Below are 14,914 nucleotides of genomic sequence, written 5' to 3'. Positions count from 1 at the left end.
GAGTTTCAAAACGTCTTTGCTTCCTGCAAAGAATGTCCAATTCACGGCTGGCTTTTATCTTCTTGAAGGAAGGAGCCATTCCCTTGCAGCCTTACTCCCGAGTCACCCAGGACTGTTGCAACGGCTCTTTCCTGCACGCAGCCCTGCATGCACGCGCAGTTGGCACAGGCTCCTCGGGAACCTCCTCATCGCTGCTGCCAGCCCCCACAATCTCTGAAGGCAGCAGTCCACTCCCTGATGGTCCTGGCCCCTCATCTGAGTCCTCGCTCTCCTCAGCCGTCCGCACCTGCTGCCGGCTAACCATAACATCGGCCTACAAGATGGCACTGAGGAAAGTTTGGTAAAGGCCGGAAATGGGCCTTTTTCCAGTTCCAAAGAGCCTCCGGAGCCCCGGGGGAGGCCGTTTTCGCCCTCCCGGAGGCTCGGGGGAAAAAGCCTCAGGAGCCCAGGTGCAGGAGGCCGACTAGGCCACGCCCACCCAGCAACCGGGCAGAGAACCCCCTCGCTGAAATTTCTGAAGCCCACCCCTGGAAAAGGGAATTAAAAAGGCCAGGTTGGCACCTTAAAAGCATCGGATATGGAGGGAAGGGGCTGCCCGCATTGCTTTGCGGTTTATGAGGGAAAGGAGAAAAGCTGGCGTCCTTTTTTGAGGCCAGAGATTTGGGGAGCTAAAGGGCTTAGGGAGAAGGCGATGATGGGGCAGGAGGAAAGGATGGTCCAGGTGGGGGTGGGGTCACATCCAGCCACTTAGGGGGTGCCCCCTTTCTCCAGGCGCCTCGCTTGTCATCTCTTTCCGTGGCGTCTGCTTTCTGGGCGCTAAAGGCTCTTTCTCCCGTTTCTCTTTCTTCTTCCTTCCAGCCTTCCCGCTAAATCTCTCTTTCTTTGGCACAATTGAGAACCACATTTAACACAGGCCTCTCTGCCATAGCCTGGAGTCCCTTCCTTTTTTAAAAAAGTCACAAGGTAAATATCTTCAGATTTCTCCTTCATTTGTGTTTTCTTTCTTTCTTTTTCTTTCTTTCTTTCTTTCTTTCTTTCTTTCTTTCTTTCTTTCTTTCTTTCTTTCTTTCTTTCTTTCTTTCTTTCTTTCTTTCTTTCTTTCTTTCTTTCTTCTTTTTCTTTCTTTCTCTCTCTCTCTCTCTCTCTCTCTCCCCCTCCCTCCCTCCCCCCCCTCCCTCTCTCCTTTATTGTCAATGCACAACATGTGTACAGTGAAATTGGACGAGCCTCCCTTGGTGCAGCCCACCCAAGAACACAGAATATATTTCAATCAATCAATCAATTAAAAAAAGAAATCCCCAAATAAGTAATAAGCTAGCACACATTTTCCCACCTCTCTCTCTCTCTCAATCTCTGTCTTTCTCCCTCTCTCAGTCTCTTTTCCTCTGTCTCTCTTCCCCCTCTTTCTCCCTTTATCTCTTTTCCTCTCTCTCTTTCTCTCAATCTCTTTTCCTCTCTCTCTCTCTCCCTCTTTTCCTCTCTGTCTGTCTCTTTCCCCCCTCTTTCTCCCTCAATCTCTTTTCCTCTCTTTCTCCCTCTTTCTCTCTTTCTCCCTCTCAATCTCTTTTCCTCTCGTTCTCCCTCCCTCAATCTCTTTTCCTCCCTCCCCCACCTTCTCTCCTTGGTGTTCCCCTTACGGGGCTTAGGGGCCAACCCTGTGTGAAATCCTCAAAAGTTCCTAACCCTCAAGGAAGATTTCAAACATCCTGGCTGGGATTGGGAAGCCAACATGACATTGCCAGGGGTTGCTCCTCCTCCTGGGTTGGCTCAACCACGCCATGAGGCTCCTGAGATATGGTAGCCAGATTGCTGGAGAATTCTGGAAGTTTGAAAGCTGCCAAGGTCAAAAAAAAAAAAAAAAATACCAGCCTAGACCTTACGGTGATTAGCATGAGTTGGACAAAATGGGCAAAGGATGGCATTTCCTGGAGTGGTGGGAACCAAGAGAGTCCACCTGCCTCCAAGCAATCCCTAAAACAAGAATGTCAGCTTTGCAGGATAGTTCATCATCATGTCCATTAATGTAAGGAAGGAAGAGACGTTTCTTATTTAGCTTATCAATCTCAGGGTCCCCTAACATACCTGTTAAGTAGGTTAGCCCCATTCATTCCCCCTTGCAGGTAGGAAGGCTGATATTGAAAAGAAAAACATCTTCTCTCTTCAGAAATTGGGCCCTGTTGAGATTTCAGCCAAGGCTTTCGGGAATTGTTCCGCAGCTTGCAATGTCCGGCTTTCCCCGGAGAGAAAGTTTCCCCTGTCAGGATTCCAGCAATTGCCCTAATCAAGTCGTGATTCTCGAACCAAACTTCAAAAAATGTCAAAAGGATTTATTAGAGGCGATATACTGGCACTGCCCTGCATGAAGCGAACTCTGGCCTATGTAATTTAAAATCCCCCGTGACCCTGTTTCCTCCCCCTTGGGTGTGTCATAAATAAGTTTCTCCAAGGCTGGGTGTCATCATTCACATCCTCCAATTCAATATATTTGCAGGCAAAAAGCTCTGGTAGTTTAGTTACAATCTTTTCAAGAGAAGAGTTGGGGTGTTCTTTCACTTTCAAACTGTTGCTCTGCTCTTCCAGATGGGCTTCCTCCTCCTCCTCCTCCCCCTTTTTTTATGGCAACTACTAAAACAGGCCTAGGAATGTTTTAGGAGTTGACATCCCCTCTCTTAGATTATTATCCTGTTTGGCTGCCCTGCCACTGCGACGACGGTTGCGCCGTTGCCTTTCACAGCGGCTCCTTGTCTCTCCGCCTTCCAGGGAAACGCCGAAGCAAGTTCAACCTTCAGGAAGAGACCAGCCAGAGCACGGGGGTTTGACTTCAAAACACGTGTGGCGTTTAAGAACTGCAGGCGGGGTGAGCCCAGGAGGGGCACCTCCCCCCCCGTCCCCCGCCTCCCTTAAAACCTTCAGCACTTATTCTGGCTTCAGACGGACTTCTTGTCGGGCACCTGCGTTTCCAAAAGACGGTAGAAGCCCGGCCTTCTCGGGGGGGAAAGAGACAGGCCTGGCTGGACCCAACACCAGCAGCTTCCGGCGCCCCGGCTGGGCTACTAACACATAAGACATTTGTAAGCAGTGCTTGACTTGTGGAGGGTTGGTAGGACCTGGGCCAAAATGTGTCGGTGGCAGAGAGCAGCGGGCAGCAAAATACAGACTGACGCTTTTGATATTTGTGGTGCCAACGGGGAGGCGGCTGCCAGGCCCTTCCTGCTCATTGCCTTCTCCGTGTCACCCGGCCTCTCTCTCTCTCTCTCTCTCTCTGCTTCCACTTCCTCGCCGTGCTAATCTCTCAACCTTCCTTAAAAGCACTTGCCAGATTTTGCGGCAGCGGCCTCAAAGGTTCATGGGTGCCACTCGTCCTTGCCTCGCTTGGTCTACAGGCCCCGATCTCGGCTCTGGGACTGACCCCGCGGGCCTGCCATCTTGCCACGGGTTCTGGGTTCTTGCGGATCTGGGGATGCAAGCCATGACTCTCGTGAGTCCCCAAGTTCACCCGAGTGCCTGTACAGGCCCAACAATGCTCCCGCCCCACCCAGTCCCTCCTGCCTACCCAAACAGTGCCAAAGATCCACTCTGGGGACCCTGCGTCTCTCTCTCTCTCTCTCCTGCCTCCTTGGCATCAGACTTGCCAGCTTGCTGTTTGCCCTGGATCAGCTGCCCTGGACCAGACGGGACTTCCGCCAAGGGACTCCTGCTGCAAGAGGAGGGGCAGGTGGCTACTTACCCTCTCCCCCCCCCCAAAAAAACCTGTTCTCCCTTCCATGGCGGCCGGCCTTGAAAAGTCGAATGTCGGGACTGAGTCCTCCCCGCTTTCTCTGGGGCGGCCCCCCCCTTTTTTTGCCTTCGTGGGAAGGACGCCCGTTTCTGTGGCTTTCCCTGGATTATCTTCGGTCTTGGATTTCTACTTCTCTCGCTGGCAATGCTACGTTTCCCTTGGGCGAGAGAAACTTCCCACTCCAGCTTTGGCAGAGAGACACGTTCTCCCCGTCCTCCTGCCCTCTCGTTGCTCTACACAGTGTTTTCCCCTCAATCCCTCAATCTTATTTTTTAAAGTCAATAATAAAGAATCCGAGGGATTCCGGGAGAAGAGAATCCCCGGTCCCTTTCTCTCCTTCGTTCGGCCTCTTCCCTTTCCCGCAAGCAAACAGCGGAACGTATCCGAATCGTTTGCGTGTCTGGTTTGGGTGTAAATTAATTGTAACCTGCCCACCAGCTGTACCTTCCCAGGGAATTGTCTGTCCTTACACACCTGTATATAAGTCCCTGATGGCAGCAGAAGAAACCTGCAACTTCTCTCTCTCTCTCTTTTAATGGAGGTGAGTATCGTCACGATTCAGGGGCAGAAACATACCATGCTGGAGAGGTGCACTGGTTATTATTATTATTTTTTGGGGGGGTCTCCCAGCCACAAGAACACCTAGAGATGAAGGCCTGATTTTGGGGGTGGGGTGTGCAGAAGGAACACCCCTGTCCTCTCTAAAAAGAAATGTGCTTTTTAGCCTGTTTGCCGTGGTGAGACCCAAGCAGTGCATGCAGGATTAGACACAGTTAAATTTCTTAAGGCAGCAATTTGGCTGAGATGGGGAGGAGGAAGGAAGGGGTACCATGGGAAAGTTCTGACTCTCTCAAGATGTCACACGCGTGCGGTGGCTCTTACACACCAAAGAGAACAGGTCTCTTATTCCTCATCCTTTTGAGGTCACTGCTGGGCAGATGTGAATGTCCCTTTCCCCCATTTCTGTTGTCTCTTGGTCTGCAGTCGCACACAGGCAAAAGCCTGATCCACTCAAGGTCTAGCTCAGAGGTGGTTCACACCGGTTCACACCGGTTCAGGCAAACCGGGTGTTAATTTTACATCTGGTTCACCGAACCCGTAGTTGCAATGACTGGCTGGCCCCTCCCCTCCCTGGAGTCTCCATGCAGCCCACCTTGAATCCCAGGTAAGTGCAGGGCACATGGGGAGGTTCGGGGAGAGGGAAAGTCCTGGAATGGTGGAAACAGGCCCGTTTCTGGCCTCCAGAGCCCAAGGGAGGCTGTTTTTGCCCTCCTGGAGGCTTGAGGAAAGCCTCCGGAGCCCGGGAGGCCAAAAAAACACACACACAGACACACCGCCACTGTAGTGTCAAAAAGGGGGAATTTCAGAAAACGGGTTCCTCCTCCGGTAACCAGATGAAGGGAGTGGATCTTCCTCCTGCCTTCCTAGAGAAGCCGCTTCTTTTTCTTTGGGGAGCGTTAGAGCAGCTACCATCGCGCTCATTCTGCGGGCCGTCATACTTCAAGGAAACGTGTATCCGAGATGCTTTCAAGAAGGCAACCGTGGTGAATGCTGGCCTGCAGGTAGAAAGGTAGCACAGCAAAGGCCAGGCTAACGTTTTGTTGCCTGGAACTTTGGCCTGAAGGACCCCTGCAATCTACATCCAGGGTGGTGACTTTTGGGGAGTTCCTCCCTCCCCACGGAAATTGGGGGCCTTAGATGTCTGTTCAGTGGGTGTAAATAAAAACAATTTTCCTCTCAAGTCCTGTTCCAGCCTAGAAAAGACAGGCGGTTTTTCAAGGCCAACCTTTTGTCGCAGCCACAATTGCTCTCCAAACTCATCATTCAGGACACAAAAATAACTTTTATTATTTACAAAAGAAAAACCACATCACAGCAGCACCGCCCTCACAAAGTTTTTAGGGAAGGAAGCCTTAGTAGCACTGTACAATCTGCTTCCTAAGTGGAGTATTTTTCTGGAAAGCCCGCCAGTCTCGCCCATGCGCCCCCTCCATTCATGGTCAGGGGTCTTGCGGTGGGCATGGACGGAGGGTCCAGTCCTGGGGTGATACCGGAGACCTTGGCCCACGGCTAAACCACCTCAAAAGTCAATCTTGACGCCAGACTGGCGAATTGCCTGCGCACAGGGACCTGGCATGACTTAGACCAGAAATCTCCAAACCTTGGCAACTTTGAAGAACTTGTGGACATCAACTCCTAGGATTCTTCAGACGGCCATGTTGGCTGAGGAATTCTGGGAGTTGGAAGCCCACAAGTCTTTAAAAATGGCCAAGGTTGGAGACCCCTAACAGACCAGTCAGGCGATGAGGAACTATGGTCCTCTTTTATGACCTGTGGACTTTTAACTCCCAGAATTCCTGGCTGGCTTGGGAACCCTGGGAGTGGAAGTGCGCCGGTCATGAAGGAGCCATCATTCCCCAGACTTTTAAGACAAAATGGAGTACAGTATCGTTTGTGACTGCTTTTCGGTTTGTGGGTGGGTGTGTCACAAACCGACGCAAAGAAGTGACGTTGGCATTGGTTTACAAAGGAAAATTCAAGTAATCGTCTCGGCTGCCCTTCCTCTGGAAAAGGGAGAAGAAGGGCAGGCCGGAAATAAATAAATAGTCACCAGAGCCGGTGTAGTACGAATCCCGTTCCAGCTTTAAGAGAGAGAGAGCAAGGCTGGCTTTCATGGATTCCTGTCCCGGCTCTGGGGCACGTGCTCGTTGAAGGCAGATCTTGAAGTCACGAATAGGTAGAGGTCAGTAGGGACAACTCAGTTCCCCCTCCAAGCAAAGGAGTTACTATGGAGTTACTATAGTCCGTCATGGGGCTTGCAAAAGGATAGCCAGCTGGCCCAGTGCAAACTTTGCACCGTTGGCCGTACTTGGCCCCTTTGTTCATTTGGAGGAATTGCGTTGGGAGGTATTGGTGGGGGAGAGCTCTGCCTGTCCAGCAGGACCAAGGAAGACCACCCCCTCTTGTCTAATGTACCAAGGAACAAGGGTGAGGACACTCAGGGACGCAGGGTCAACAATGGGTGGAAACGGTGGCAGGGGAACAGCCGCTGGTGGCAACTTGAGATGGTCAACTTGACATGGCCAACTCAACGCAGGACAAGAGTTACACAAATAGGGAAGAACAGGGGTGTCAAACTCTTTCATTGAGGGGCTGCATCAGGGTTGTGGCTGACTTTGGGGAGCCAGGTGGGCATGGGTGGGGTGGTTGCAGCCAACTGGGTGGGCGTGGCCAGCCTGACATTCACGTCGGAGGCGCCTGGGGTGGCCCAGCTGGGGCTGGGGAGTTCCGTTGTCTCCAGCGCATGCCCCGGGGGGGGTTGGCGGAGGCCCCTCACCGACTCCAGAGCGGCTCCACAGATCTACGGCTGACTGCATTCCAGCCCAGATGGCTGCCACCAAGTTTTAGGTCAGTGCCCGGCCGCCTTCGGTTTCCAGGACAGCCTCGTGGACCCAATCTAACCACACCGCAGGCCGGATCTGGGCCCCAGGGCCTTGAGTCCAAGACCGCTGAAATAAGGGGAAGACGATCGTTAAAAGGATGCCGAAGGAGGGACAAAATAAAATGGGAATGGCAAAAATTAAACTTAATTTTTTTAAAACTCTTTTTCAATTTGAATTGCTGAATTGTCCTGCGGCGAGTTGGCCATGGCGAGTTGTCTCGTCCCAACTACTGGTGGCTTCACAGACTGAAGAGATGGGGGCCCAAAAGGAAGGTGGATATACTGATCACCTGCTTCACCAGGGGATGTTTGACTCATTCCAGAGAAGGGGGGGGGGGTAAGAAGCTCAAGAGGATTTCAATCTGGCCTCCCCTCCAGTGGCCGCAGGCTCTTTCCACCTCTGGAAGAACATTTCCCAGCCCTCAACCCCAGCATCAGGGAGGACCGTGACGAGATGCCCCTTCCAGGGGAGCTGCCTCCCAGAGACCACCAGCGTATGTGCTTTGAAGCCAGGCCTTATCATCCTCCTCATTTAATAATAGAGTCTGGGCAACTGAATGGAGCTAGCAGAGTGTTTTACTGGCCGGATGCCTTTCCTGTCGCCAGTGCGGAATTTTGTTCCAGCAGATTTATTCTCAGTCATCTCTGCTTCTACCTAGGATTGAACGCTCAGCCTCCTGATTTTCGTGAGGCGGGAGCGCCACCTCTGCTTCTTCCCCTTAAAATTTGAGCTTGCTCCTCCACAGATCCAGGCAGCGGCTGAGCCAGCGGCACCGACCCGTGGAGCAGAGAGGCAGCGGCAGGGCTCAACTTTCCGCCATGGACAGTCCCCTAAAAACCTGCACCCCGAATGGGTAGTAGCTCCTTGGATTTGGTCCGTTTTGGCCACCTGGGCAGGGGAACCTCGCACCCTCTCTCTGGCCTTTCTCCTTGCAGCAGGCATGATATTCTGCTCTGAAAAAAAATCGGGGCCGGCCAAAGAGACCCCCCGCCGCGCGCCCGGGGAGCACCCACTGCCTTCCCTCGCCAGGGCCGGGCGGCGGCGTGTTGCACGGAGGCTGGTCTGTGGCTGGCCCAGCTCCCTTTTCCTGCCGCTCAGCGGCCTCCGCTCGCACCGCCCGGGCTCCGCTCAGGTATCCGGCTGGGGCTGTCAAGAGTTGCTACCGTCGGCGCAGCTCCACGCGGCTCCAGTCCGCGTTGCCTCGGGAAGGAAAGGCAAAACCAGGAGCCGCTGCTGCCGCTGCAAGCGCCGCCGCGGCTCTTCCTTTTGCCTTTCCCTTCCTGAGGCAACGCGGGACTGGAGCCGCACCAGCAACTCCTGACTCGGGGCCTCCGAGGGGAGGGAAGGAGGAGAAGAAGGGGTGGGGGGAAAGGAGGGGCGATTCCCAAAAAAATCGGAATTCCGATTTTAATCGGAAGAATATCATGCCTGCCTTGCAGCCCCCTGGGATGCTTAAGCCCCCTGGACTTTGGAGGCTGGAAGGCAGAGCTTTCTTCTTGCCCGAAGCCCCACCAGGCTGCCCTCTATGGGTAGCCAGGAGGAATGCAAGCGTGCCTGTTCCTGTCCCTTACCCAGCTTGGCTAACACGCACAAAATGTCTCCTCCTTGGGAGACAAAGCTTCAAGGAGGTCCTTAGAACAGGGGCCGCCAACCTTTTGAACCTCGGGGACCACCAAACTCGTCATTTTAAATCCCGCGGACCACTAAGATGAATGTTGACTGAGGGTGGCTTGCTGACGTGGGTGGGAAAGTCGGTCCCATATTCCAGAGCTGCAGGAGTCACAGGACGGGCCCTTTGGTCATCCCGGAGCAGCTGCTCCTTCTCCTGGGTGCACCGGCCTGCCACGGACTGGAGCAGCCGCTCTGGGATGACCAAAGGGCCCGTCCTGTGGCTACTGGCAGCTCTGGAATATGGGACCGACTTTCCCACCAACGTCAATAAGCCACCCCGGGGCGGATTTCCCTCCCCGGCCGTTGGTCTCCCCTCCCAGTTTCAGCTCGCGTGGCTCTACTCAAGGTTTGCGCTCGGCCAAAGGGTGGGCAGGCCAACGGAGGGGCAGGCCATGTGGGCGGCACAGCCTTGTGTCCCCGCGCAGCCTGGATTAATTGCTTTCATGGCCGAACATTTCTCTGCGGACCACCAAAATATTCTCGCGGCCCACCAGTGGCCCCCGGCCTGCCAGTTGGCCACCACTGCCTTAGAGCCCAGATGGTTGCCCCACATCAGCTGGGGATGCAAGAAGCCCAGGATTGTTATTACTGTTGAAGGGGGTCAAAGAGATCTGCCCAGTTTGGTGCAAAAAAAGGGGACAAGGATGGTGAGTTGGTCACAAGGTGGAGGAGGCTTGTAGAGTCAACACCTCATTACTTCAAGCCCCCTGCCCTCCCCAAACACACACACACATTCAGCAGCTCCTGGCTAGGCCCTGCTGCCGGTTGGCGCACATTTGAAGCGTTTCCCGGATGCCCGTCTGCCAGTCCTTCACCAGGTCGACTGGGGTGACCGCCTCCTACCAAGACACAAGGGTGGCTCATCGTGAGAAGCAACGTAGATTTTTTCCCCATTGGCCACAGGATGCCATAAAGCTCCGTCTCTGCGGAGATTTCAGATTAAGAGTTGGAAGGGACCTGGTAGGTCATCTAGTCCAACCCCCCTACTCACCCAAGCAGGAGGTGGTATTCAGCCGGTTCTGACTGGTTCTGGAGAACCGGTAGCAGAAATTTTGAGTAGTTTGGAGAACCGGCCAATCCCACCTCACCTCTGACTGGCCCCGCCAACCCCAATCTATTCTTCGCCTCCCTCCCAGCTGATCGGCTGGGTCTTCTTTGGTTGCCCTGCACAGGAGAACGGAGCTGGAAAGCAGGTTAGTGGGGTGGGGAGGGAATGGGAATTATGCAGTCTATCCTTTCCCAGGAGTGGAAAGGGAATGGAGAGTTTGCAGTGTCCTTCCCCTGCCATGCCCAACAAACCAACAAGCCACACCCACAAATACCACGCCCACCAAGCCACGCCCACAGCTGATCGGCTGGGTCTTCTTTGGTTGCCCTGCACAGGAGAACGGAGCTGGAAAGCAGGTTAGTGGGGTGGGGGAGGGAATGGGGGATTTTGCAGTAACCTTTCCCTGCCACGCCCACCAGGCCACGGCCACAGAACTAGTAGTAAAAAAATTTGAATCCCGCCACTACCCTACACCATTCCTGACAGATGTCAGATGGATTCTCAGTTCTTCAGGTCCCAAAGGTGCTTTTTCAAAATGGCTATTTGTAATTCTTTTTTAAGTACCATTCACACTATATTCCCGTGCATTTTAAGTAATTTTAAACATTGTCCTTCTTAAAAATAGCTTTCAAAAAACGCTACATATGGTAAAAGTGAGTGAGGTGAAATTATTTAGGGAAGTTAGATGCAATGGCCAATTTGGATGCGGATGGGGACTTTGCGTTACATTTGCCGATTCCATGGTAACTGGTAATCTAATAAAATGCTGTCCTAATAAAGGCGATATTTATATAACAAAGTTAGATCTTTGGATTTGGCATAGGATTTCCCCCCCAGATGCCCCTTCACTAACAGTGTGGTAGCCGATGAGCACTGCTATAGTAGGAGGAGGGTGTTTCTTTTCTTAGGAACATTCACCTCTCTTGTGTAACTGATAACCTGGACTGACAGCTACAGAACAGACGAGGCTTCTGTTACTAAAGGCTCACCGGAGGTTTTTAAAAAGAGACTGGACAGCCACTTGTCTGAAATACTTGAACAGGGGGGCTGGACTAGAAGACCTCCAAGGTCCCTTCTGGCTCGATCCTGGAACTTTTGTTTCAGTTGCTTTTTGGAAAAAAAAACACCTTTGGGACTTGCTTTGTCTTGTTTCAGCAGCATGCTAGTCCACACGAGGAAGGGCTAGCCTGTACCTGGGCTCAATGGCCACTCCCAACTCTTTGCTGCTTCAATTTACTCATCATTCGGTAGGATGGTTTTTTACTATATGCAGAGGATGTAAAGAAGTAGCTGCTATAAAAGAACCTAATATTCCCACTAAACGGGAAGGCAGCTGCGGAACATTTTCACCTACTGTGCATTGCAACTCTTCCCCCCCCTAGTAAAGTCTACCTTCCAAATGCACCCCGTGCCTGCCATTCCTCCCCAAAACTACAAGATCATTTTTTTTTCTTTCGCTTTTTACTCTCAGTAAAGGTGTGAAGGATTCCCCTCCTTGCACATATGTGCTACTTGTTCCCGGCTCTAGGGGGGCGGCGTTGCTCATCTCCGTTACAAAGCCGAAGAGCCAGCGCTGTCCGAAGATGTCTCCGTGGTCATGTGGCCGGCAGGGCTAAACGTTGAAGGTGCACAGAACGCTGTTCCCTTCCCACCAAAGGGGGTCCCTATTTTTCTACTTGCACTTTTTTTTTTAACATGCTTTCGAACTGCTAGATTGGCAGAAGCTGGGGATGGGAGCTCACTCCATTACGCGGCGCTGGGGGTTCAAACCTCTGAACTGCCGACCTTCCTGATCAACAAGCTCGGCGTCTTAGCCACTGAGCCACCGCGTCCCTTATTTACTCTCAGGAACACTTCATAAAAAGAAGCACGTGTAATTGGAGGTATGCTTCATCCTGAGCTATCTCTGATCGCTTCGGCCACTGCAAGAGACTCCTTGGGGGGACTCTGCTACACGCTGTCCTGTGATTACTTTAACTTGATTGTCATTGCACCTCGTACAAGGAAATTAAATGCCATCTTCAGTGTACATTTATACACAAGAAAGCTATAAAAATAACAGAAAAAAACATCCTTCACATTCTATACAATTGAATTGGAAACCCTTCATATTGCATTCATATTGCATTATACAGTAGAAAAAGTAGGGACACGTTGGCTCGGTGGCTAAGATGCTGAACCTGTCGATCAGAAAGGTCGGCAGTTCAGCGGTTCGAATCCCCATCGCCGCGTAACGGAGCGAGCTCCTGTTTCTTGTCCCAGCTTCTGCCAACCTGGCAGTTCGAAAGCACGTTAAAAATGCAAGTAGAAAAATAGGGACCACCTTTGGTGGGAAGGTAACAGCGTTCTGTGCGCCTTTGGTGTTTAGTCCTGCTGGCCACATGACCACGGAGACGTCTTCGGACAGCGCTGGCTCTTCTTCGGCTTTGGAACGGAGATGAGCAGCGCCCCCTAGAGCCGGAAACGAGTAGCACATAGGTGCGAGGGGAACCTTTACACAGTAGGATTCAATATAGTTACTGCCCTGGGATAGAAGCTGTTTTTCAGGCTATTTGTCCTTGTTTTTATTGTCCTGTACCATCTGTCAGATGGTAATAGTTCAAAAAAAAAAAAAAAGGGGGAGCCCAGGATGAGATGGATCTTTAAGAATGTTTTGAACTTTCTTACGGCAGCGGGAGCTACAAAGCTCTTTGAAAGAGGGGTTAAGGGCAACCAATGACAAGGAATGGTTAAGGGGTTAAGTTAGGGGTGTCCAATCGTTGGCAATTTGAAGACTAGTGGACTACAACTTCTTGAATTCCCCAGCTAAGTTTTTTTTTGTGTTTTTTTTTTGCTCACCTCATTCTGGATGCTAAGATTTGCCCCGTACATCAACAAGGTCTTCACCGCCTGGAATCGTCCTAGCCTGACTGCGTCATGAATAGGTGTATCTCCTTCCTGGCCAAGGAAAAAAGGGATTGTCTGCATTCGCACAACACGTTTGGTTTGGTTATGAATTATCTCAGGGTTTTGTTTTTTTTCCTGGCCTTGCACAGTGCTTTGGACTAACCAAAAAAGACTGGGTTTGGGTTTGGGTTTCAGGTTAAGCCACCAAAACCCGGTCTCGAGTAGGTAGTCCAAATACATCTATTGCTGTGTCGTCCCAACCTTGCCAACTTTTTAAGATTTATGAACTTCCAATTCCCAGAATTCCCCCGTTTTGGCCACCGTACGACATTCTTTTGAGCATTTTAAGTCCCGATCACCCAAGGTTCAGACTGAAGCAAATACTTTCCTTACTCTCAATGTTTCTCCCACAAAAAAAAAGAAAAAGAAAAGATAATTAGGAGAATATCACTATAATGAAGGCAGGTGAGCCCCTGGCAAGCCAGATGTCTGAAACACCACCTGAAGATGCACCACGTGACATTATACATGTCTCAGATTGGATGGCCAGTTTTAACTATTGTGGGTGGGAACTTTGTATATGTGATTTTTCGCACCCAATGACTCAGATCTTGAATTCTTTTGAATGCTACCATTTTGATTTCCAGTAAAAAGTCCTTTTCTCTATAACCACGGAGTCTAAGCGTTTCTTTCTTGGATTCTGAATGGAGCCTCACCTGACAGCAGGAGGGAGATTCTACCGGTTTGGACTGGTTCAGGCAAACCGGATGTTAAATTCGCATCTGGTTCACTGAACTGGTATTTGAACTGACTGGCTAGCCCCGCCCCTCCCAGGAGTCTCCATGTGGCCCATTTTTGATGCAGGTAAGTGCAGGGCCTGCATGGAGGCTCGGAGGGGAAAAACGGGCCTTCTGAAAGTTCAGAAACGGGCCTATTTCTGGCTTCCGGAGCCCAGTGGAGGCCATTTTTGCCCTCCCAGAGGCCTGAGGCAAGCCTCCGGACTCCGGGGAAAGCAAAAAACAGTCCTCTTAGAGGTTCCAGTAGGCCATGCCCACCATAACCACACCCACCCAGCAACCAGACAGCGAACCAGTTGCTGGGATTTTTGAATCCCACCCCTGAATGAAGGTTGGGATGGAGACGGCCAAGATAAGGTACCCCTCGACCCCATTCCTTCCCCCGCTTCCTGCACCTTATCTTGGGCGTTGATCTTTGCTCCACAGGCAATGAGATGTTCAGCGCAGTCAGAGTGGCCGGTACGGACCGCCACGTGCAAAGGGGTGCTCCATAGCTACAACCGGAAGGAAAGGTCCATCGTGAATCCTCGGGAGGTGGCTCATTTAGGTACAGGATAGGCGACCCCTCCATCTTTCCACCACTTACCTTGTCCCGGGTGGAAATTTTGGCTCCGCGGCTGATCAACCCCTTGAGGATGTCCAGATGTCCCCCGCGGCAAGTCCAGAGCAAGGGGGTTGCTTCCAGCTGCACCAAACAAAGCAGAAGATACCAAGATCCTTCTTAGGCCGGCCTTCTCCAACCTTCCAAACTGTGCTCAGCTTTCCATTGTTGGGGGGTGAATGGAGAAGACCTTCCAATGCACCTCATGGAAAGTTTTAAAAGCTGATTTAGAGAAAGTCACTGGGCATTCTGACTTGCTGGTTATTCCTATCCTGGATAGGAAAAAGCATCAAAAGGTGCTAATTGGCTTCCTAGTTCTAAGGTTACCAAAACTACCTTCTAGAACAGGGGTCTCCAACGTTGGCCACTTTTAAGACTTGTGGACTTCAACTCCCAGAATTCCTCAGCCAGCTCTGTTGAAGTCCACAAGTCTTAAAGTGGCCAACGTTGGAGACCCCTGTTTTAGAGGGCCTGGGAATACCATGCAGCAGGCAGTCAGCAGGAGCCTGCAGTCCTGCACTCTCACCACTGCGCCACCGTGGCTCATAGATCGTAGCAAGTAGGCAGAAATGCGGCAAACCCACATCACTTAGAAGCACAGGGTCCTTGGAAGTCTAGACCAACTAGAGGCAAGAGTCCTTAATGCCATCCCAGATAAATGGACGTCCAGTCATTGGCATGCTTTAACCA

General features: G+C 51.7%; 2 protein-coding genes across 3 annotated transcripts in view; one reads left to right on the top strand and one right to left on the bottom strand.

Annotated features, from left to right (window-relative positions):
- CNNM3 (cyclin and CBS domain divalent metal cation transport mediator 3) overlaps positions 1 to 7,408 on the top strand; it is a 46,632-nt gene extending 39,224 nt beyond the window's left edge. Inside the window, exons 8-9 of one of the 2 annotated variants that reach the window (XR_015750296.1) lie at positions 859 to 963; positions 2,761 to 7,408. Coding sequence is in view for 1 of the 2 variants with exons in the window: in XM_026688187.2 (XP_026543972.1) it covers positions 2,761 to 2,819 (59 nt within the window). In the remaining variant the exon portion in view is untranslated. The remainder of the gene's footprint in view (positions 1 to 858; positions 964 to 2,760) is intronic. The other variant, XM_026688187.2, reaches the window with a different exon arrangement.
- Positions 5,602 to 14,914, bottom strand: part of ANKRD23 (ankyrin repeat domain 23) — a 30,932-nt gene continuing 21,619 nt past the window's right edge. Inside the window, exons 6-10 of the mRNA XM_026688183.2 lie at positions 14,210 to 14,308; positions 14,019 to 14,117; positions 12,779 to 12,877; positions 8,654 to 9,731; positions 5,602 to 8,149 (exon numbers count right to left, since the gene is read on the bottom strand). Of these exons, the coding sequence (XP_026543968.2) occupies positions 9,627 to 9,731; positions 12,779 to 12,877; positions 14,019 to 14,117; positions 14,210 to 14,308 (402 nt within the window). The 3' untranslated portion in view covers positions 5,602 to 8,149; positions 8,654 to 9,626. The remainder of the gene's footprint in view (positions 8,150 to 8,653; positions 9,732 to 12,778; positions 12,878 to 14,018; positions 14,118 to 14,209; positions 14,309 to 14,914) is intronic.

The sequence above is a fragment of the Notechis scutatus genome, chromosome 7 (assembly GCF_049901735.1).
Source record: "Notechis scutatus isolate UNSWTSFEM ecotype Mainland chromosome 7, rNotScu1.2, whole genome shotgun sequence".
NCBI classification, from domain to species: Eukaryota; Metazoa; Chordata; class Lepidosauria; order Squamata; family Elapidae; genus Notechis; species Notechis scutatus.
This window is presented reverse-complemented; position numbering and strand designations above follow the sequence as displayed.